Genomic DNA, 21,794 nt, shown 5'->3' with positions numbered 1-21,794 from the left:
AGAGAAGTGGGCCTTCTCCTAAATCCGCCTATCATCGAGTCAAGCCAAGTCTACAGACTTACAGACATTCGCAAGGTCAGGTTTTGGGAAAACAACACCCACATCAAGATAAGCCCTCCAGACGTGGTGGCCTACCACGATGGCGACACACAACGGTACTCAGCTCCAAACCTACACCTGTGTACTATGACCAAAGACATTTGTTATCTCTGCCTTAGCAAACCCTTACTCAGAGACAACGCTGAAGAAATCTGCGGGTTGCACCCCCTGGTCAGCAAAGTCACCCACACACAAGCAGAGATAGCAGGTGAAAGGTGGCGTGCTAACGCACCTGTGCACACCGCCACTGTCACTCACGACCCGCATGACACAACCAGCCGTGTCAACATGCTCAACCAGAAAATGGGACTTCAAGTACTGAAAGGTGTCATCCTACACCTTGATGGCCTGACATGGTACCAGCTTCCCAGCAAAGAGTACCAGACAGCACTGAAACTACCATCCTCCAAAAACTTCAACGTCACCTTGAATCCAGGACTGGAACTCCGTAGTGAGAAAAGGGGGTCCCAACTCATGGACATTGCTCCTGCCAACAAAGCCCTCCGAGCACCGGCTCGACGGCCCGTTCTGAACACTTCATCTGCGATCCGAGGCTGGAACGCCGCCGACATTGGGCTGTGCACCTTTGCAGGTAATCAGCCAGACCCTAACACTAGGTTGGTTTCCATCCTGTACAGAAGACTCAACGAGATGCGATACAGCCAAGCTCACGAAAGCTGTGTCCAAAGGTTTCAGACGGAATCCCCAGAAAGGGGGTGTCAAGTCAGAGACCACGCCGAACCTCATCGAACTGAATCCTCAGCTCCAAGCACCACCTGCCTTCCTACCGTCATGATCCACCTGCTACACGACTGTCATGATTCACCTGCCATGTGACCATTGTGATGATTGTCGTCCGACGATGTCCACACGGACTTCACCGGACGAAAAGGGGGAATGTAACAACATTGGCTATCGAATCATTCGTCGTTGGTTTGAATTAACAAATTCAAATACTCTGTGTTGCTAAAAACATTTCTTCCTGAATACAAAAGCTGGTGCACTTTGAACTCGTGAGTGCAAATTAGGCTTTGGCTCCATGAAGACTGGAACCAATTGACTTTTACGACACTAATGTCACCTCAGAGACATTCCAAACCCCCCCTTTCCCCTCTCTGGACCACAGAGAGATAACGAAACTTGAAACCTTCTACACACACACACACACACACACACACAAACATCCTCCTATAGAAATATAGTTTTAATGTATGTAACTCAGATTTGGGTTTGATCTTCCTGTACGCATGTTTTATTAATTCGTTTGACCATATAATTATGATTTTCTAGAGGTGTGGTTTTGAAATGTATTCTTTAATCAATAGTGTTTTAGTTAGAGAGGGTTCACTAACATTCTCTGGCAATCCCTTCCCCCCTGTGTGGAACTGTGTTTTATTACCTAACGGAATGTTAGCCAGAAGAGCAGAATTAGGTGTTCATCCTAGATATTTTATATGTATAACCATTGAAGAAATATGTAAGCCTGAATGTAATTTCTCTTTTTCATGATTGTTCTTCTCTGTGATGGGTTTTTGTATTCTTGTAAACCGTAAAGGAATAATGTTTCAGATGTGCACCCTTTTTCAATCATAGATATGCCATGTGGATCTTTCTAAAGTCCAATCTTCAATGCCCACTTATCAATGTACACCACATGTTGGGTTCATTTTATTCCTAGGTTGTTAGTTTAACTTTTAAGCTTATTTTTACAGAATAATAATCTATCTCGACGTGTACCTTCGAAACATATCTAATTCGGTATCCACGTAAAGCTCTCCTTGTACTGGAACCAAATGTATGCATCAGGATCTGGTAAAATGTATGATACTATTTTTACCCTCGTTAGATTATAACTGATCACATAATAACGCTGCCATAAAACATGCAAATTAAACTGGGAACTAAGACAAAGACATTTTTCCCGCTTCAGACCTTTGGACGTTCATTGGTTGTTCGCGCGAACAGAGGCGTCAACCCATATTGTCCATAAAAGACCGACTCAGAAAACCCTTCTCTCTCTCATGCCTACGCTCTCTCCTTCCTCCTCCAAAACCCAAGTCCGGACCGGCTTCGGCCTGCTTCTCTTTTCTTTTTATTTATTTCTTTTATGTTTTTCTATAGTCTAGTTTCGTTTTCCTCTTCGCCTCTGTTCATTCACGAGCTGAATGAACTTAGCCTGAATCATTCCCGGCAACTCTTTGAAGCTCCCGCGCTCGCACGCGCGCCGGAAGACAGCACGCGCACGCCTCCCCTCAGACGACTCGCGCTGCTTTTAAAGACACGCAGAACCCTGCGGTCCTACACACCTCATACACAGAGAACCATATGCCATGCAAGTATCGATTATTGAATTGAACTTATGATGTGATTTCTTTGTTGTCTCTTACGGGTTACTGTCTGTGATTTTTGCCATGCTGAGATCATCTCGGTGATCTCTCTCGTCCTGAAACTTTAGTTTCACTTTCTCCCTTCCTCTCCCTCTCTCATCTGTTATCCGTTTAGTCTTGTATTTTGTTTACGTGTCCTGTACATACATATTTACTCGTGTAAATTGTAGAACTTGTATTCCTTAGTTCGATGTAGTATTAGTCCAATTATTAAATTCCATATGCCCTTGACTGACTCTGATTTAATTGCCCATGTTACTTAGTCCCTGAAATGTTCGATCTTAGCTATATGCTTTACCTTGGCTACGATTTAAGTAACCTAATCTTAGTCTACAAACACAGAGAGTGTCTTTTCAAGGCCTGGAAAAGATACTCTTTCTCGTGTTTGTAAGAAGGATAATTTTCCTTGAGAGTTAATTTAATCTTACGTACAATCTGTTCGCTGGACAAACAGATTGTTTGATAACTAAATTAATTCCATTAAAGTTATCCCATAACTTCGAGCTGAAATAAGAACAATTGATGTATTAATGACGAACCATAACCCGTTATGGTAATCGTTCATATATCAATCTAGTTCAGCTGCGATAAATTAATGTAACTGTAACATACAAAATATTAATCATATTCATGATTAATTATTAAAATTCCCTATAGATCATTTGAGCTAATATTAATATTAATGTACGACCCATTGTTGCGACACCAGGAACAGGCCAACATCACTGGGACGCCAGATATCACCGTTGAGCCCTCCAGTGATGTCATGGGCTCATCAATGAAACATCAGTGAAAGAGGGAGCCCACCGGATCACTCCGATGACGTGCCTACCCTCCCATATTTGATGACAAACTGCCTCCCATAATTCCTGTTCTGCAATCAAAATATCTGCAAATGTCAAGATCAAGGATTCAAGGATGTAATTGGTACGTGCTCTCACATAAAGGAGATTTACATCTTTTTTACATCACATGATGTCCGTGGGACAAAGTATAGTCATCATAATGAGAAATGTTCTAATAATAATAATAATAATGATAATAATAATAATGAGATACTTTCTTGTAATAAGAATTTTACGTACTAATGAGATACTTTCTAATAATTATAACACAGTATATCATTATAATGTAAAAAATGTAATAAGATAGCAAGCCACCACCAAGATGTCCTGTTGCTCATCATGGCTGTTAGGAAACTGACTTACACAGGAGAGACTTTAATGCTCAGCACATAAAGACGTGTGCGGCTTCTCTCTGCTGTGGATCCTCTCATGTCTTTTCAAATCTGCTGATCGACTGAATCTCTTGTCACAGTGTGAACACTTGTAAGGTTTCTCTCCAGTGTGGATCCTCCCATGCGTTTTCAGATTTAATGAGTTACTGAATCTCTTGTCACAGTGTGAACACTTATAAGGTTTTTCTCCAGTGTGGATCCTCTGGTGCTGTTTTAAATGTTCAGCTGTAATAAAAGACTTCCCACACTCAAAGCACACGTACTCTCTCACACCAGTGTGAATTTTCTCATGTCTATGTAAATTTGACCGCACTGAAAAACTCTTTCCACACACAGAACATGAATGCGGCTTCTCCTTCGTATGAACTGCCAGGTGTGTCTTCAGGTGTGATGTATAAAGAAATGTTTTGCCGCATTGATCACAAGTGAACAACTTCTCTCTTGTATGAACTCTCGTGTGAATCTGAAGTTTTTGTTTGCCTGAGAATCTCTTTCCACACTGATCACATGAGAATGGCTTCTCTCCTGTATGAACTCTTGTGTGAATCTGAAGTTTTTGTTTGCCTGAGAATCTCTTTCCACACTGATCACATGAGAACGGCTTCTCTCCAGTGTGGATCCTCATGTGGATCTTGAAGTTAGTTTTGTGTATGAAGCTCTTCCCGCACTGATCACACGTGATCAGTCCCTCTCCGGTGTGAACTCTCATGTGAAGCTTAAGATATTTTTTGTTTGAGAATCTCTTTTCACACTGATCACACATGAATGGTTTCTCTCCAGTGTGAATTCTCATGTGAACGTTGAGAGTGTGTTTATCTGAGTAACTCTTTTTGCATTGATCACATGCGTACTGCTTTTCTCCAGTGTGGATCCTCATGTGATGCTCAAGATTTCCTTTGGTTGTAAAACTCTTTCCACACTGATTGCATGCATATGACTTCTCTCCAGTGTGGATCTTCATGTGAATATTGAGGGATGATGATTGTGTGAAACTCTTTCCACACTGATCACATGCGTGTGGCCTTTCGCCAGTGTGAACTCTCATGTGAATCTGAAGATTTTCTTTGCATGTGAATCTCTTTCCACACTGAACACACTTAAACGGCTTCTCTCCAGTGTGGATCCTCATGTGGGTCTCAAGTCTTTGTTTGCTTGATAAACTCTTTCCACACTGAGTGCAGGTTAAAGATTTATTGGCTCTTCTTTTCTTTAAAAGTGTCTTTCTAGTCCTTGAGCGACTCACATCTTCACTCTCCTCCTTCACTTCACTCAGTTCTTCTCTCTCCTCCTTCACTTCACTCAGTTCTTCACTCTCCTCCTCCACTTCACTCAGTTCTTCACTCTCCTCCTTCACTTCACTCAGTTCTTCTCTCTCCTCCTTCACTTCACTCAGTTCTTCACTCTCCTCCTTCACTTCACTCAGTTCTTCACTCTCCTCCTCCACTTCACTCAGTTCTTCACTCTCCTCCTTCACTTCACTCAGTTCTTCTCTCTCCTCCTTCACTTCACTCAGTTCTTCACTCTCCTCCTTCACTTCACTCAGTTCTTCACTCTCCTCCTTCACTTCACTCAGTTCTTCACTCTCCTCCTTTACTTCACTCAGTTCTTCACTCTCCTCCTTCGCTTCACTCAGTTCTTCTTTCTCCTCCATCACTTCACTCAGTTCTTCTCTCTCCTCCTTCACTTCACTCAGTTCTTCACTCTCCTCCTTCACTTCACTCAGTTCTTCACTCTCCTCCTTCACTTCACTCAGTTCTTCACTCTCCATCAGGTCTGAAATCAAAGAGAAAAGGTTATTTCATTTTGAGCACAACAAAAATATGAATATGAAGTGAAAGAACATAAAAAGAGCTCTGATGTAATAACAAAAAGTACTTTCCATAAATTAGGTACATTGATGATAATTATTTTAAAACATTTAGACACAAATCCCATGTTTCTGTAGAAATAACTATTAAATATATTTGATTATTGACACAATCATCTAATGTAAAATGTAATTTATTTTACTTAAAACTATTTCATTATTACAGTCCAGTCACACTAGACTTTTAATTCCAATGACTCCCATTCATTCGCATGTGAATGTGGGAAACCAGAAACACAAGTTTCGCTGCATTCCAGTTCAAGTTGGAACGCCAAATAATTATTAGTCATTTATATCATAGTTTAAATAGACATTTGATTATTAAATTTAACTCTTTACATTTTATTTTACTGCTTCATTTGGATTCCAGTGTCACTTAGAGTTTCACCCCGGCCAATAATGCTGATCTCACGGTCACAAACTCATAAGTCAGATTATTAGTTGGAGGTTATGACCAGGCCCGCACGGAATCCGCGCCCGCAGAAACCTCCGCAGATTTACGCAGTTTTCCCTGGATTGTAGTGTCCGTCATTGACAGGCTACAACCTGCGTGCGCACGCGATTGTGAGGGGGTAGTAGGCTGCGCTGATTGATGTTTACATTTTATGAGAGAGTGAAAGTTGAAAATGTCTAAAATAAAACTGAACGCGGAGGAATTAAGGAAACGTCACTTGTCTGTAAAAATCACGGCACAGGACAGAGCAAAAGAATTTGCAAACGATTTTTATGAATATGGCGGAGTTATGTTTTGTAAAGCCTGTCAACACTCCGTTGATTACCTGAGACAACAGACGGCACTGGAACATCTCAAATCCGCTCGCCACACGAATAGAAAGAGGAGTGCTCTTGGCAAGTTTATTTAAAGTTTTATTTTCTTTGTGTTGAAAAATAATAAAAAGTAATCATGATGAGAACAGTGCTGGGTGGTGTTTATTTGCTACCGCAATACCAGCGCAAAGCGGAAATAACTACTCTGCCTCACTGCCGATTATAATATCAAATCGCTAACGTTATATTGACTAGTGTCTGTGAATATTAAAGACTGCTATTAAAGTCTGATAGTTTTACGAGTCTCTGTAAATGAGTGCCGCAGATTTGATTACACGACGTTCAGCATTTCATCATCAGATACACTCAAAAACCCGTCAAAATAAAAGTTTGGTTTAACTTGATGAATATTAATGATCACAGAAATAGTTTTACTATTGTACTTTTGTACAATCGAACGTACTTCTCAAAGTAATATTGATAGGCTAATAGTACTATATTTATTTATTATAAATGTTTTAAGTAAAATCAAACCATTTCACATTATTTTATTTAACCAGTAAACACAGCAGAAGAGACTTCTTTTAAAAGCATTTCAAATCGTACCGACCCCAAACCTTTGAACGGTATACACACACACACATACAAATACAGTACTTAGCATAAGTGAACACACCCATGCTAAAGTTGACTTAAAAGAGGAATACAAAATCATCTTTTGGAAATCTTAATGCCTTAATCAATAAAATGAGGAAAGCGCTAACATTCAAGGACATCGATTCTCTTTGTGAATGAATAATGTATCGTAAATAAATAAATGTTCTCCGGATACTATGCATGCTGATAAAGTTCCCTTGGCTTTGGAATTAAAATAGCCCCCTAAAATAACAAAATACTTTTTTACCCCCCAGCATCATTCAGAACACAGACATTGGCCTCCTGTATGTCTAAGACTCCATCTACAGCTGAAAGAAAGGAGTTAATTTATGATTTCATAAAGACCTTCATTGAAGCTGACATCCCTCTGGAAAAAAACTAAAAATTTTCCTAATTTTTACAGAAGAACTGCAAACAGGGAGGGTCGATTCCAGCTCCATCTCACCTACGCTCTGATTATCTTCCACACTTATCTCCTCAGTATTTGGAGGACATCAATCAGGCTGTACATGGAAGTCCTGTTTATGTAATTGCAGATGAAACAACAGATGCTTGCGGACGTTGTGCTCTTGCTATTCTCCTCCAGCCAGTGGGCAAGCCACCTGTTGCAGCAGATCTCATTTTTTTGGACCGGGTTAATTTCAGCACCGTATCCCAGGCTGTCATCTCCTGTCTTAACTCCAACAACATTGAGTTTAATGATGTATGGGCTTTTGTCACAGATTCTGCAAGTTATATGAAAAAAGCATATAACACGATTCTCTATGGCCTCTTTCCCAATGCCTTACGTCACCTGTTTGCATCTTCTGCAGTTAGTTTGAGCAGTGTTTCCAGAGACATTTGAAGAACTGAACCGGATGTGTGGTTTGGTAAAGCGTGTTTTCTGCCGTCGTCTTGAATTGAGGACCTTCATGATCCAGCAGGGTCTGTCTCCTCTCATGCCAGTGTTTGCTGTCCAGACAAGATGACAAAAGCTGTGCAATATCTGGCAGAAAACATTGATATTTTGCATGGCTTCATCCAAACGCTGCCACTGTCCTCTAAAGCTGTGCGGGATCTTAAGAGTTCTGTTAGAGGAGAACGGAAAACTCATGAAAATCCAGGCCACCTTCATTAGCTGCTTTCCGACCGGAGGAACCTTTTCACAGTTCCTAGAACTATTGGCTAAAGTACCCGGATGTTCCTGCGGTGCGAACACGCCGACTAGGAACGATTTTAGTTCTAGGAACTCCATTTGTAGGAACTAATTTAGGTCCTACTTCAGAGTAGGGTCTAAATCAGTACTATAGGAACTACCCATGACGTTTAGTGTACGCTGATGACCGAACGCACGCGGAACACCAGCACCCGCCATTTTTAAAACAGCTAGAATGTAAACACACAGATTATAGCCTATATATTTACTCCATAAACTAACTATACAAACATGGAAAACAGTAATAGGTGGGTCTCTAAACCTTTATGCTGAAGAGAAAATCCAACGCAACTCTGAGGGGACCAAGTCAAACATGATTATGTATTTCTGCTCAGCTAGCAACACAGGACAGCAACCACACGGCATAGGCTAAAAACCTTTTTTTTCATATAATGTCTACTTTCTATAACAGTTCTATCTAATAACATGTTAAACAGTACTGTTAGACAGATCGCTAACTAATGAACACGGAGAATGCGAGCATTGTTTGCTCTGGCGTTCTCAGCGCCGCCAAAATAAAGGTCCGTCGCTCCGTCAAAATAAAAGTCGCCGTGCTTGCGTCACTCCCTTACCCCTCCTACCAGTTCTTACAGTATGGCCACTTGGCCAACATTGGACATCAACCACACGGCATAGGCTAATAACCTTTTTTTCATATACTGTCTACTTTCTATAACAGTTCTATCTAATAACAGATCGCTAACTAATAAACACAGAGAATGCGTTGCATGCTCTGTCGTTCTCAGCGCCGTCAAAATAAAGGTCCGTCGCGCCGTCACAATAAAAGTCACCGTGCTTGCGTCATTCCCTTACCCCTCCTACCAGTTCCTATGGCCACTTGGCCAGTGCGAACGCAAACAGCAAAACCGAGTTTGGGGGAGAGTAGTTCCTAGAACTGTTTAGAAGTGGACAGTTCCTATAACTAAGTTCCTGTAACTACTTGGTCGGAAAGCGGCTATTGTTTTGCCACCCTGGTCAAGCTTGAAGAAACCTCCAGACCCGTGGCTGCCACCATCTTCAGTCAGCTAGAGGACCTCAACATGTTGTTTGAGTATGGGCGCACCGCAGAGGCTGAGGACTGGCGTCCCCGCACCAGAGAGCAGATGAAGGAGTTAAATGACGATGAGTGGTACACTTGTTCTGAGATGTTTAAAGAAGCAATGGCACAATAGCCTCTTTCCGACCAAGTAGTTACAGGAACTTAGTTCTAGGAACTGTCCACTTCTAAACAGTTCTAGGAACTACTCTCCCCCGAAACTTGGTTTTGCTGTTAGCGTTCGCACTGGCCAAGTGGCCATAGGAACTGGTAGGAGGGGTAAGGGAATGACGCAAGCACGGTGACTTTTATTGTGACGGCGCGACGGACCTTTATTTTGGCGGCGCTGAGAACGACAGAGCATGCAACGCATTCTCTGTGTTTATTAGTTAGCGATCTGTTATTAGATGGAACTGTTATAGAAAGTAGACAGTATATGAAAAAAAGGTTATTAGCCTATGCTGTGTGGTTGATGTCCAATGTTGCTAGCTGAGCAGAAATACATAATCATGTTTGACTTGGTCCCCTCAAAGTTGTGTTGGATTTTAACTTCAGCATAAAGGTTTAGAGACCCACCTATCACTGTTTTCCATGTTTGTATCTAGTTTCTGGAGTAAATATATAGGCTGTAATCTGTGTGTTTACGATAGCTGTTTTAAAAATGGCTGGTGTTCCACGTGCGTTCGGTCAATCAGTGTACACTAACGTCACGGGTAGTTCCTTTGGTGCTGGTTTAGACCCTACTCTGAAGTAGGACCTAAATTAGTTCCTCCAAATGGAGTTCCTAGAACTAAAATCGTTCCTAGTTCCTGCGGTGCGAACACGCCGACATCCGGGTACTTTAGCCAATAGTTCTAGGAACTGTGAAAAGGTTCCTCCGGTTGGAAAGCGGCTAATGTTTTACCAAGCTTCAGGCTGTGATGGAGTGACATCCTTCCACTGAACTATTTAAAGCCCTCCCAATCTTTAATCCAGCCAAGGTATCTGGCTTAAAACCTGATATGAAGAGTTATGTCCAAGTTGTCCTTGCTTTGAGCAAGGTGTCTGCAGAGGAGTGACATCGCTACACCTGTATGGACAAGAGTGGTGCAGGCGAGGTTAGTGCAGTGGAGTGGTGGGCTGCAAGGGAAGATCGAATGCCAACACTTGCACCACTGTACCTACATCTCCCCACTACTTCAGTGGATGTGGAGAGACTTTTTTCCCCACTATTCTTCTCTTCTGACACAGCACAGACAAAGCCTAAGCGAGGACAATGTTAAGATGATGCTGATTGCCAAATTCAACAGCAGAGACTCAAAATAAGCTCCAAACTCCACACACATTCCTGACGTCAAATGACTTTTTCTGCTGCTAAATTAGCAGTAAAATAGTAAATTAGTGTTTTTTATATGAATGTATTTATTAATATATTTATTTAATCACATTTTTATGTATTTATGTATTTAATTAACTGTTCTGTAACTGATTGTCACACCAGTATTTATTTATTTAAAAGTAATTTATAGCTCTTAAAAGTATTTCATTACTTTATATACTTTATTTATTTTAATATTGATATTTATTTTGCCCTATTCTTAAATTATACGCAATTGCTTGTTTAATGATCTGTCCACAATACAATTTTCTCCGCTGTTTAGTGGATGGACAATAACATAGATCAAATGTTCTTTTTCTATTTGTATTTGTATTGTAGACCTTAAATAAAAATTAAGAAGTGAATATTTAAAAAAAAAAATTGTAATATTTTCAGTTCCAATACGCTAAGATCTGTTTAAAAATGCAGTGTGTAATTTGCGAATTGCAAACAGTCAGTCACTGACAGCCTATCCCTCCGTTTTTAAACTCGAAGGAGAAGCTACGGTGGCCGACGTAAGACAAAAGATGTCAGCAGCAGGGAGTAGCAAGTCAAGCAACAAGGTTTCTTTAGTGCTGTTTGTTCGCTTTCGGCTACAGTAGAAACATGACAATATGTCAACCTTCATAGAAGGGGGTTCCCGCGGTTATGTAGATATAAATGACTCATTCTAAGGTAATAAAAACATAGCGTTTCATTAAGGTCTTTATACACCATTGAAAACATAGTTATGGATCTTATATTGCATTTCACATAGACATAGAAGTGTTAGGGGATAAAAGTCATTGGACTGCGCATGCGTCGCGACTGAGTGCGTTGTTGTGTTTAGAGCTCCGTCGAATTAATTCATAAACCTTGATTTTCTTCTTTACACACTTTTACAAACGAACATTTTCCATTATTTATAGTGTGTGAACATATCTGGAATACTATTCTCTTTAAAAAACAATCGGATCGCTTTGATATCACTACTTATATCCAACCTTCCGAACTTCCGCAACTAGCCTTAGCCCGCTAGCATTGCACGCGTGGTCGCGCCCATCTACACCCGTATCACTGAAAGCTATAATTCGCCATTGTAGCACATCTGCTATAATGGCGAATATAACGGATGTGTGTCCAACGTTACCTTTGAGTGCAGGTGAGGACACCCTCGAGCTACATGCTGTGCAGTTAGAGCTTGAGTCGGTGGAGAGACAGATCCGCGACCTACAAGAGAGGCAGGCCGAGCTGCGAGATCGGCAATCCGCGCTTGAAACATCACAGGCCGATGTTCACAAGTCAGTGGTTAGTAACCTTTTGACTCCGACCTCGTCTACTCCGTGTGTTTCTCTGCACAGGACCCGAGCAGCCAGGACGCGATCATCCCTGGTTTCGTTCACTCCGGCACCGACACAACACCATGGACCCTGGGTGATTCCACAGCGGAAGACGCGAGCCAGGACCAGAGCTAGGACCTCTCTGCCCCTCCCGGCCTTCGAGATCTCCACCCGGAACCGCTTCTCCCCTCTACATGAGACGGAACGCAACGCTGTGATCATCGGCAGTTCCATCGTCCGGCATGTCCACACTACCTCAGGTAGAGGTAAGGTGCGCACTCACTGCTTTCCTGGTGCTCGTGTTCTTGATGTCGCTGCGCAGGTCCCCGAGATCCTGAACAGTGACAAGCGCGTTGGAGCTGTCGTGTTGCACGCGGGAACGAACAACATCAGGTTGCGGCAGACGGAAGTTTTGAAGAAGGACTACAGGAGCCTGATCGAGACGGTACGCAGCACATCGCCTGAAACAACGATCATCGTGTCTGGACCGCTTCCCACGTACCGACTAGGACAAGAAAGGTTCAGTAGATTATTTGCTCTAAATGAATGGTTAATGTCATGGTGTAATGAACAGAGACCTATCTTTCTAAATAAGTGGAATCTGTTCTGGGAGCAACCTAGGCTCTTCCGTGCTGATGGCCTTCACCCCAGCAGAATCGGAGCGGCTCTTCTGTCGGACAACATCTCCAAGACGTTACACACCATATGACTAGTAAGTCAAAGTCCAAATCACACTCTTTGCTGTCCAAACTTAATTGATATAAGTACCAATGTAGAACATTATATTGAAACTGTGTCTAGTGAGGTCAAACTTTAAATCTACTGTAGGATCCAGGAAAAATCTAATAGTCTCTAAAATCTCAATATTAGTGAACAAAAACAATTTATAAAGCTAGGTCTTCTTAACATTAGATCGCTCACACCTAAGGCGGTTATTGTAAATGAAATGGTCACAGATAATAGCTTCGATGTACTTTGCCTTACTGAAACCTGGCTTAAACCTAATGATTATTTCGGACTTAATGAGTCTACTCCTCCAGGATATTGTTATAAGCACGAGCCCCGTCTTATTGGTCGTGGCGGCGGTGTTGCAACAATCTATAGAGATATTCTTAATGTTACTCAGAAAACAGGTCACAGGTTTAATTTGTTTGAAGTAATTGTACTAAATGTTACTCTCTTAGATGTAAGAAAGAAATCCCTATTATCTCTAGCCTTGGCTACCGTATATAGACCGCCTGGGCCTTACGCTGATTTCCTAAAAGAGTTTGCAGACTTTCTGTCAGATCTATTGGTCAATGTCGATAAAGCATTAATTGTTGGAGATTTTAACATACACGTCGATAACACAAATGATGTGTTAGGGGCTGTGTTTACAGTTTTATTAAACTCATTTGGGGTCAAGCAAAACGTCACTGGTCCCACTCATCGTCTTAATCATAAGCTGGATTTAATTATATCACATGGAACCAATCCAACCGATATAGATATTATACCACAAAGTGATGAAGTCACTGATCATTACATGATCACTTGCATACTACGTACTGCTGAAATTTGTCACGTTGCGCCACGTTATCGACCAGGCAGAACAATCCTTCCAACCACTATAGATAGATTCTCAAATAGCTTACCTGATCTAACTCAGCTGATTAGTGAACCCAAACAAACAGATGAACTAGAGGAAATGACTAGCACTATGAGCATCATTTTCTCTAGTACATTAAACATTGTTGCACCAATTAGATTAAGAAAGGTTAGAGAGAAAACTAAAGCACCATGGTATAACAATACTATGCATGTTATCAAGAGAGAAACTCGTAATTTAGAGCGCAAATGGAAACAAACTAATTTAGAGGTCTTTAGAATCGCGTGGAAAGACAGTATGTCACGTTATAAAAAGGCACTAAAAGCAGCCAGGGCTGAGCATCTCCGCAAACTAATAGAAAATAACCAAAATAATCCAAGGTTTTTATTTAACTAACATACTAACAAATAAACAGACGTCACCTGAGCAAAATATTCTGTTACAGTTTAGTAGTAATGATTTCATGAATTTCTTCACTGAGAAAATAGAAAGCATCAGAAACACAATTGTAAATGTACAATCTTTAATGGTGTCTTATGATTCAGCCTCAATTATCGCTCCTCAAGAAAAACTACAGCGCTTTACAACTATAGGACAGGAAGAGCTAAATAAACTTATCATTGCATCTAAACCAACAACATGTTTATTAGATCCAATACCAACTAAACTACTGAAAGAAGTGTTACCTGTAGTGGAAGAGCCTCTCCTCAATATTATTAACTCATCTTTATCTTTAGGTCATGTTCCAAGAACATTTAAACTGGCAGTTATAAAACAGCTTATTAAGAAACCACAATTAGATCATAATAATCTAGCAAATTACAGACCCATTTCAAATATACCTTTTATGTCTAAAATACTAGAAAAAGTTGTGTCCGCTCAATTGTGCTCTTTCTTGCAAGAAAATGACATCTATGAAAAGTTTCAGTCAGGATTCAGACCGCATCATAGCACAGAAACTGCGCTCGTTAAAATTACAAATTCTGACCAAGGCTGTATCTCAATACTAGTTTTACTCGATCTTAGTGCTGCGTTCGACACTATAGATTACACAATACTCTTAGATAGACTACAAAACTACACTGGTGTTCATGGACAGGCATTAAGCTGGTTTAGATCATACTTATCTGACCGCTACCATTTTGTCTATTTAAATGGAGAAAAATCTATCATAACTCCAGTAAACTATGGAGTGCCGCAGGGATCTGTGTTAGGCCCTCTCTTATTCTCAATATACAGTGAGGAAAATAAGTATTTGAACACCCTGCTATTTTGCAAGATCTCCCACTTGAAAATCATGGAGGGGTCTGAAATTGTCATCGTAGGTGCATGTCCACTGTGAGAGCTCTTTATTTGTATGATACAGCTGCAAATAAGTATTTGAACACCTGTCTATCAGCTAGAATTCTGACCCTCAAAGACCTGTTAGTCTGCCTTTAAAATGTCTACCTCCACTCCATTTATTATCCTAAATTAGATGCACCTGTTTGAGGTCGTTAGCTGCATAAAGACACCTGTCCACCCCATACAATCAGTAAGAATCCAACTACTAACATGGCCAAGACCAAAGAGCTGTCCAAAGACACTAGAGACAAAATTGTACACCTCCACAAGGCTGGAAAGGGCTACGGGGAAATTGCCAAGCAGCTTGGTGAAAAAAGGTCCACTGTTGGAGCAATCATTAGAAAATGAAAGAAGCTAAACATGACTGTCAATCTCCCTCGGACTGGGGCTCCATGCAAGATCTCACTTCGTGGGGTCTCAATGATCCTAAGAAAGGTGAGAAATCAGCCCAGAACTACATGGGAGGAGCTGGTCAATGACCTGAAAAGAGCTGGGACCACCTTTTCCAAGGTTACTGTTGGTAATACACTAAGACGTCATGGTTTGAAATCATGCATGGCACGGAAGGTTCCCCTGCTTAAACCAGCACATGTCAAGGCCCGTCTTAAGTTTTCCAATGACCATTTGGATGATCCAGAGGAGTCATGGGAGAAAGTCATGTGGTCAGATGAGACCAAAATAGAACTTTTTGGTCATAATTCCACTAAACGTGTTTGGAGGAAGAAGAATGATGAGTACCATCCCCAGAACACCATCCCTACTGTGAAGCATGGGGGTGGTAGCATCATGCTTTGGGGGTGTTTTTCTGCACATGGGACAGGGCGACTGCACTATATTAAGGAGAGGATGACCGGGGCCATGTATTGCGAGATTTTGGGGAACAACCCCCTTCCCTCAGTTAGAGCATTGAAGATGGGTCGAGGCTGGGTCTTCCAACATGACAATGACCCGAAGCACACAGCCAGGATAACCAAGGAGTGGCTCTGTAAGAAGCATATCAAAGTTCTGGCATGGCCTAGCCAGTCTCCAGACCTAAACCCAATAGAGAATCTTTGGAGGGAGCTCAAACTCCGTGTTTCTCAGGGACAGCCCAGAAATCTGACTGATCTAGAGAAGATCTGTGTGGAGGAGTGGGCCAAAATCCCTCCTGCAGTGTGTGCAAACCTGGTGAAAAACTACAGGAAACGTTTGACCTCTGTAATTGCAAACAATGGCTACTGTACCAAATATTAACATTGATTTTCTCAGGTGTTCAAATACTTATTTGCAGCTGTATCATACAAATAAATAGGTAAAAAATCATACATTGTGATTTCTGGATTTTTTTTTTTAGATTATGTCTCTCACAGTGGACATGCACCTACGATGACAATTTCAGACCCCTCCATGATTTCTAAGTGGGAGAACTTGCAAAATAGCAGGGTGTTCAAATACTTATTTTCCTCACTGTATATGCTGCCACTTGGAAATATTATAAGGAAACATGTAGGGCTGGACCCAATATTCGCATATTCGTTCGGTGGGTTGGTATTCGATTTGATAATTTGACATTCAAATATTCTTTTTTTTGTTTGTTTTTTGCATACCTGGGATCCCCCGCGAAATGGTTCTCATTCACGCTTGAATAAGGCCGGCGACACACTGGCTGCGTGGTGTGAGCGTCTCAGCTTAGTGGCGTGTCTGTTTTTCGTCTCCCATGTTAACAGGTTGGAGTTTGCACACTGCCTGCGTGAGACACTCAGGTGCGGCTCGAGCCACGCGGAAAACGCGTGCATGCTAGAAATAGAACCGACGCCTGTTCCAGCAACAGGACTGTTCTCCAGCTAGAACGCAGAACAGCGGAGTTTGTATGGACCTAAGTGCATGCCTGAGCTTGTGTTTTGGGTTAAGCTGCGTTGCTTTGACATTGTGGAAAATAATTTAACTTAATTTAGTTTTTCTTTATTTAAATTTCGTTTTTTCTTTATTTAAATTTCGTTTTTCTTTATTTAAATCTACCCTTTACTGTGTCAGTAATTTGTTAGTCTGAAAAATATTAGACCACCTTTAGTATTGCTTAAGTTAACAGACCTGTGTGTGTGCGTTTTATATCACTAGTGCAGTGTCCGTTCTCGGAGTATATAAGCCCTGCCCGCGTGAGGTGCGCCGCTTCCTGCTTGCGCTGTTCTGTAGTTTACTGTTTATTAATTCTGAACGTGTCACGTCTCGTGTCCATCTATATTGCACCAAATGCGACACTGCACTCTCTTGTGAAGTCGATTTGATGAGGTATTCTCGAAATAATCAAAATGCAAACGGACATACAGACACATAGAGATTACTGCCTTTATTAGAGAGAAGAATATGTTCAGCACCCTCTCTCCGAAGCTTCGAATATTCGATGTTCATTACTACCGAAGCTTCGAAGCTCAAAAAATGGTATTCGGACCAGCCCTAGAAACATGGAATTAGTTTACATTGTTATGCTGATGACACTCAAATCTACATTTCATCACGGCCAGATGAAAACGCTAAATTATCCAAATTGACAGAGTGTGTTAAAGATAGAAAAGATTGGATGACGCGAAATTTTCTTTTATTAAATCCAGACAAGACAGAGGTACTAATCATCGGTTTAAAAAAACACCCACAAAACCTCTCACACTACAACTTTAACATAGTAGGATGTCCTGTTACTTTATCCTCTACAGTAAAAGACCTGGGTGTTATACTAGACTGCAACCTGTCTTTTGAAAATCATATTTCATATGTTACAAGAACAGCCTTTTTCCACCTTAGAAACATTGCTAAGCTACGTAACATGCTATCAGTTTCTGATGCAGAAAAGTTAGTTCATGCATTCATGACCTCGAGACTAGATTACTGTAATGCTTTATTAGCCGGTTGTCCTGCATCCTCAATAAACAAGCTACAGTTAGTCCAAAATACCGCCGCTAGAGTTCTTACTAGATCAAGAAAATATGATCATATGACACCAATTTTATCATCACTACATTGGTTACCTATAAAGTTCCGTATTAATTACAAGGTATTGCTACTGACATATAAAGCCCTAAACGGCTTAGCTCCAGTCTATTTAACGGATCTTCTATCGCCGTATAATCCATCGCGCTCTTTAAGATCAATAAATTCAAGGCTTTTGGTTATACCTAGGATATCTAGGTCCACCAAAGGAGGGAGAGCATTTTCACATTTAGCTCCAAAACTCTGGAATAGTCTTCCTGATACTGTTCGTTGCTCAGACTCGCTCTCCCAGTTTAAAACTAGATTAAAGACGCATCTCTTCAGCCATTTAATCATATTTAATCTTCAATAAACACAGCTCATTAATTCCATTCACTCCCACCTAAAAACGGGTGCGCGACTGCGCGCACGTGGGCAGAGCCAGTAATAGCAGCGGTAGTCATGGCGACGGAGAGTGACAGTCGCGCAAGCCAATCACTTGTTTCGTCCCGGTAGGAATTAATGAGCTGTGTTTTTTGAAGATTAAATACACTATAGTCACTCAATTTTTTTACTCTCTTTTTCAAAGTACTTACATTTTAATTATGTATTGGTATATAAAGACAGTTTAAGCCAATTTGAAAAAAAGTTCTTTAGACAATTCTTACCTACCCAACCTTTAATACTGTGAAGCTGCTTTGATACAATCTGTATTGTGAAAAACGCTATATAAATAAACTTGACTTGACTTGACTTAATACAACTTAAATCAGATATTGCTTAAGTTACGCTTACAACCCTGTCAGCCATTCTGGAAATTTTATTTACTTGATACAGTTTACTGTTTATTGCTTAAAAAAATTAATAAAAAAAGTGTAAACTATATTAAGAAATGTCCAACATTTCTGTAACATGGCTGCAAAAACTTGCAAACCAGATATAAAACATAGCTAAAATTATATTTGGTTTGATGTTGACAATTAATACGGCAGGTGAAGCTGGTTTCAATGAATGAAGAATAAAGACCAACCTCAGCATTTATTGGAGAATTACTGTGGGAGGAGCTTCACTGATCACGTGACTGATGTAGGAGTGGCTTCACTGATGATGTAATTGCTGTTGGAGGAGCTGATCTGCCAAAATCAAAAAAATATCAGTTAATGAGTTTGTTTTAATAGGGTCAAAGACCTGGGGTCCGTTCTTCGTACGTCGCTAACTCACTTGGCTGGATTTGATTGTTGGCGATTTGGCATGATCTTGGATTGTTTGGTTCTTCAACGCTCATCCTGGACTTGCTGTCATAGCAACATGTGCGCAAACTTAAACCTGCTCGGGAGCAGGCTTATTTCATGTTAACAGGATTAGATCCCGGCTTGATAAGCGGAGCTGATACGGGAAATCCAGCGCAGCGCGATAGTGCACTTTCTGAGATATATTTTTTTTCTCGTGATTCGTGAGATTGTCGTTTTTTGTCGCTTTTATGTTCAGAAAACAGTTTTAGTTTTTTTTGTGGCATTTCCAAGCCACTTAAGACCCAATGTTGTAAAGCAGTTTTTTTTTTTTTTTTTTTTTAGGCTATCATAATTTTTTATGAAGATCATACAATCATGACCATGCCGATTACAGATATGTCACTCAGGCTTCACTAACGTGATTGGTACCATAGACTATAGGCTAGACCATAGACTGCCATCAAGGGCTCAATGAAGGGGATTATGTGAACAGAAAGGGGATTCACAATGTAAATGTGCAGCCCAGTTACTATTGTGATTCTTAATATTCCAGATTAGTAATATTATATCAAATAAAAAAAGGCAGTTGACTAACATCTTCCATATCACAAATGTGAAAGCAAAATGGCCAGGATCTGTGCATGACTTAAGCATTTTCAGAGATTCACATTTATGCACATTATTTGAAAGTGGTAAGGAAAGTTCCACAATTAAATATCAAGCTCACTGTATTACATACACTTATGCTGATCCTAACAGAACTGCATTTTTTCATAGGTGATTATGACATGTTCCTGCCTGCAGACAGGTGTTTTATGACCCCATTCCCTTACCCAAACCAGTTACAATGCAGCATAGCCAGGACAAGGGCACACAATGAAATGAACTTTGGCTAAAGGGAAGATTTCAGTGTCTGAAAAGTCTGAGGGTTGCACCTGACAGGGCCTGTGACATTGTTGACATCAAAGCAATTCATCATTACTCAAGATTTAACAGTAGAAATGACTATACGGCCTTAATTTAATGCAGCAAAAACGATTTTACAGTGTAGGCTTCTAAGATCTTTTCTTTTCTTTTTTTCTCAGCCTTTTTCTTGGTTGCTTTTATAAACAGAACACCATTTATTTAACAGTGCCTTTTATAAAAGAGACTATAATATAACTAAAAATTACCATTATGTAGAATATTTTTGTACTTCACTTTTATTTGTTCCCATGTTCTAGTATGGTGACTGACATTACAATGCACAAAGTAATTATGCAATTATTAAAATACAAAAATATAGGCTAATAAGTGATAAAAACATCTAACATGGCCACTTCTAACGGATTTAAATTGTCTGCTACTTTTTGCCAGCCCTCTCTCCTGGCTTTTGCAGACTTTGAGGTGTTTTGATTAAACATTAAAATTCCGAATAAACTTCTTGCTCTGCTGAGGAGAAAAACTGAGCGCACTCTTTGGCCATGCTGAGCAGCCAATAGCAGCGTTGTTGATCAATGTTTCTACTATCGATACATATCCCCTTTTAACCAGTGCATGAACGCGCAATTATCTCAGATAACTCAATCCAGCGATACTAATCATATCCGGCAAGTGTGTTCGAAGAACCGAGTTAGCCAGATCATGATTCGCACGATGATATCATCTTGGATGTGTCATTTGATCTCGGATGTAATAAACAACGTACGAAGAACGGGCCCCAGATATTTAATTTTAGTGTCTGATTGATATTAAATTTACAAAAGTGATTTTGTATACATAGAAAACAGTAAATGCAAGTGTAATGTATACAATGTAATGTATATATAATGTATATGTTCAAACAACCTTTGTGGAGACAAAATGTCAGAATTTAGTATAAATAATTTTGGATCATCATTCAGTGTAACATCTGTATGTAAAAATATAACAACATAATTATTCTGACTATTTTCTGAAGAGATCAGACTAAATGTCATTATTTTTTAAATGATTAAAAGCTTCTTGCTGACAAATAAGTGGTTTGAAGAATATTGGGATAAGATAGTGGGAGAAGGATAAGTATAAAGACTTAAAATGAAAATGAACAAGTATTTTGGGGCTGCACTATGATCCTAAAATACAGTGTTTGAATATGTCATCAAATGATTCTCGTTCTAAATATGACTGAAAACAAAAATTATAAAAAAATAAATAAATATTTATATATAGAGAGAGAGTGAGAGAGAGCATTTATATCTGTCTGTCTATCATACAGCAATTTTTTATTTCTAATTCTAACATTATTCTGTTTATTCGTTAAAATAATGGCAGATATCTAGAAAAGTAGCAAAGAACTGTAATTAAAAAAAAACATCTAAAAGCATAAAAGACATATAGTACAACATAAACAGAATAAACATACATATAGTAACCAACAATTACCCTCAGTCTGCTGACACCAATGAAATGAGCTTTAAGTGTCAATGTACAACTTATGTACATTTATGTACTTATACAATATTTTTTATGTATTCAACTGTAGAAATGTACAAAATTTACAATCACTAAATATGAAATTGGAAAATTACAGATTGACAATAACGCAAGGATAATTAAACTAAGAAAATATACATCTTAATATCAAATAACCTTCTCAAATGTATCACACAATAAATTTAACACTGTGTACTTACAGACATTGCGTCTAACAGATGAAAAGAAAGGTAATGCTTAGAGATGTGTCACACAGCTACCACATTTTGCTGAACTATTGCAGTACTATTAGTACTTCCTGCTTGCTGAAC

General features: G+C 40.0%; 1 protein-coding gene and 1 long non-coding RNA gene across 3 annotated transcripts in view; one reads left to right on the top strand and one right to left on the bottom strand.

Annotated features, from left to right (window-relative positions):
* LOC311078280 overlaps nucleotides 1-5,032 on the top strand; it is a 15,311-nt gene extending 10,279 nt beyond the window's left edge. Inside the window, exons 2-3 of the long non-coding RNA XR_014605110.1 lie at nucleotides 3,196-3,467; nucleotides 3,727-5,032. This is a non-coding gene — a long non-coding RNA (uncharacterized lncRNA). The remainder of the gene's footprint in view (nucleotides 1-3,195; nucleotides 3,468-3,726) is intronic.
* On the bottom strand, nucleotides 3,236-21,794 carry LOC311077917 (uncharacterized protein). Of its 2 annotated transcripts, XM_084106563.1 has the most exons (4): nucleotides 21,684-21,794; nucleotides 18,828-18,930; nucleotides 3,695-5,496; nucleotides 3,236-3,360 (listed from the first exon to the last, which is right to left on the bottom strand). In XM_084106563.1, the coding sequence occupies exon 3, from the start codon at nucleotides 5,489-5,491 to the stop codon at nucleotides 3,707-3,709; it is 1,785 nt and encodes a 594-aa protein (XP_083962689.1). In that variant the 5' UTR covers nucleotides 5,492-5,496; nucleotides 18,828-18,930; nucleotides 21,684-21,794; the 3' UTR covers nucleotides 3,236-3,360; nucleotides 3,695-3,706. The 2 variants fall into 2 exon arrangements, with proteins under 2 accessions (XP_083962689.1, XP_083962688.1); XM_084106562.1 differs by lacking the exon at nucleotides 3,236-3,360 and having other exon boundaries at nucleotides 3,459-5,496.

Source organism: Abramis brama, assembly GCF_963993115.1.
Source record: "Abramis brama genome assembly, chromosome: 1".
In the NCBI taxonomy this organism is placed as follows: domain Eukaryota; kingdom Metazoa; phylum Chordata; class Actinopteri; order Cypriniformes; family Leuciscidae; genus Abramis; species Abramis brama.
The sequence above is the reverse complement of the archived record's forward strand: the minus strand, read 5'-3'. Positions and strand labels throughout refer to the sequence as shown.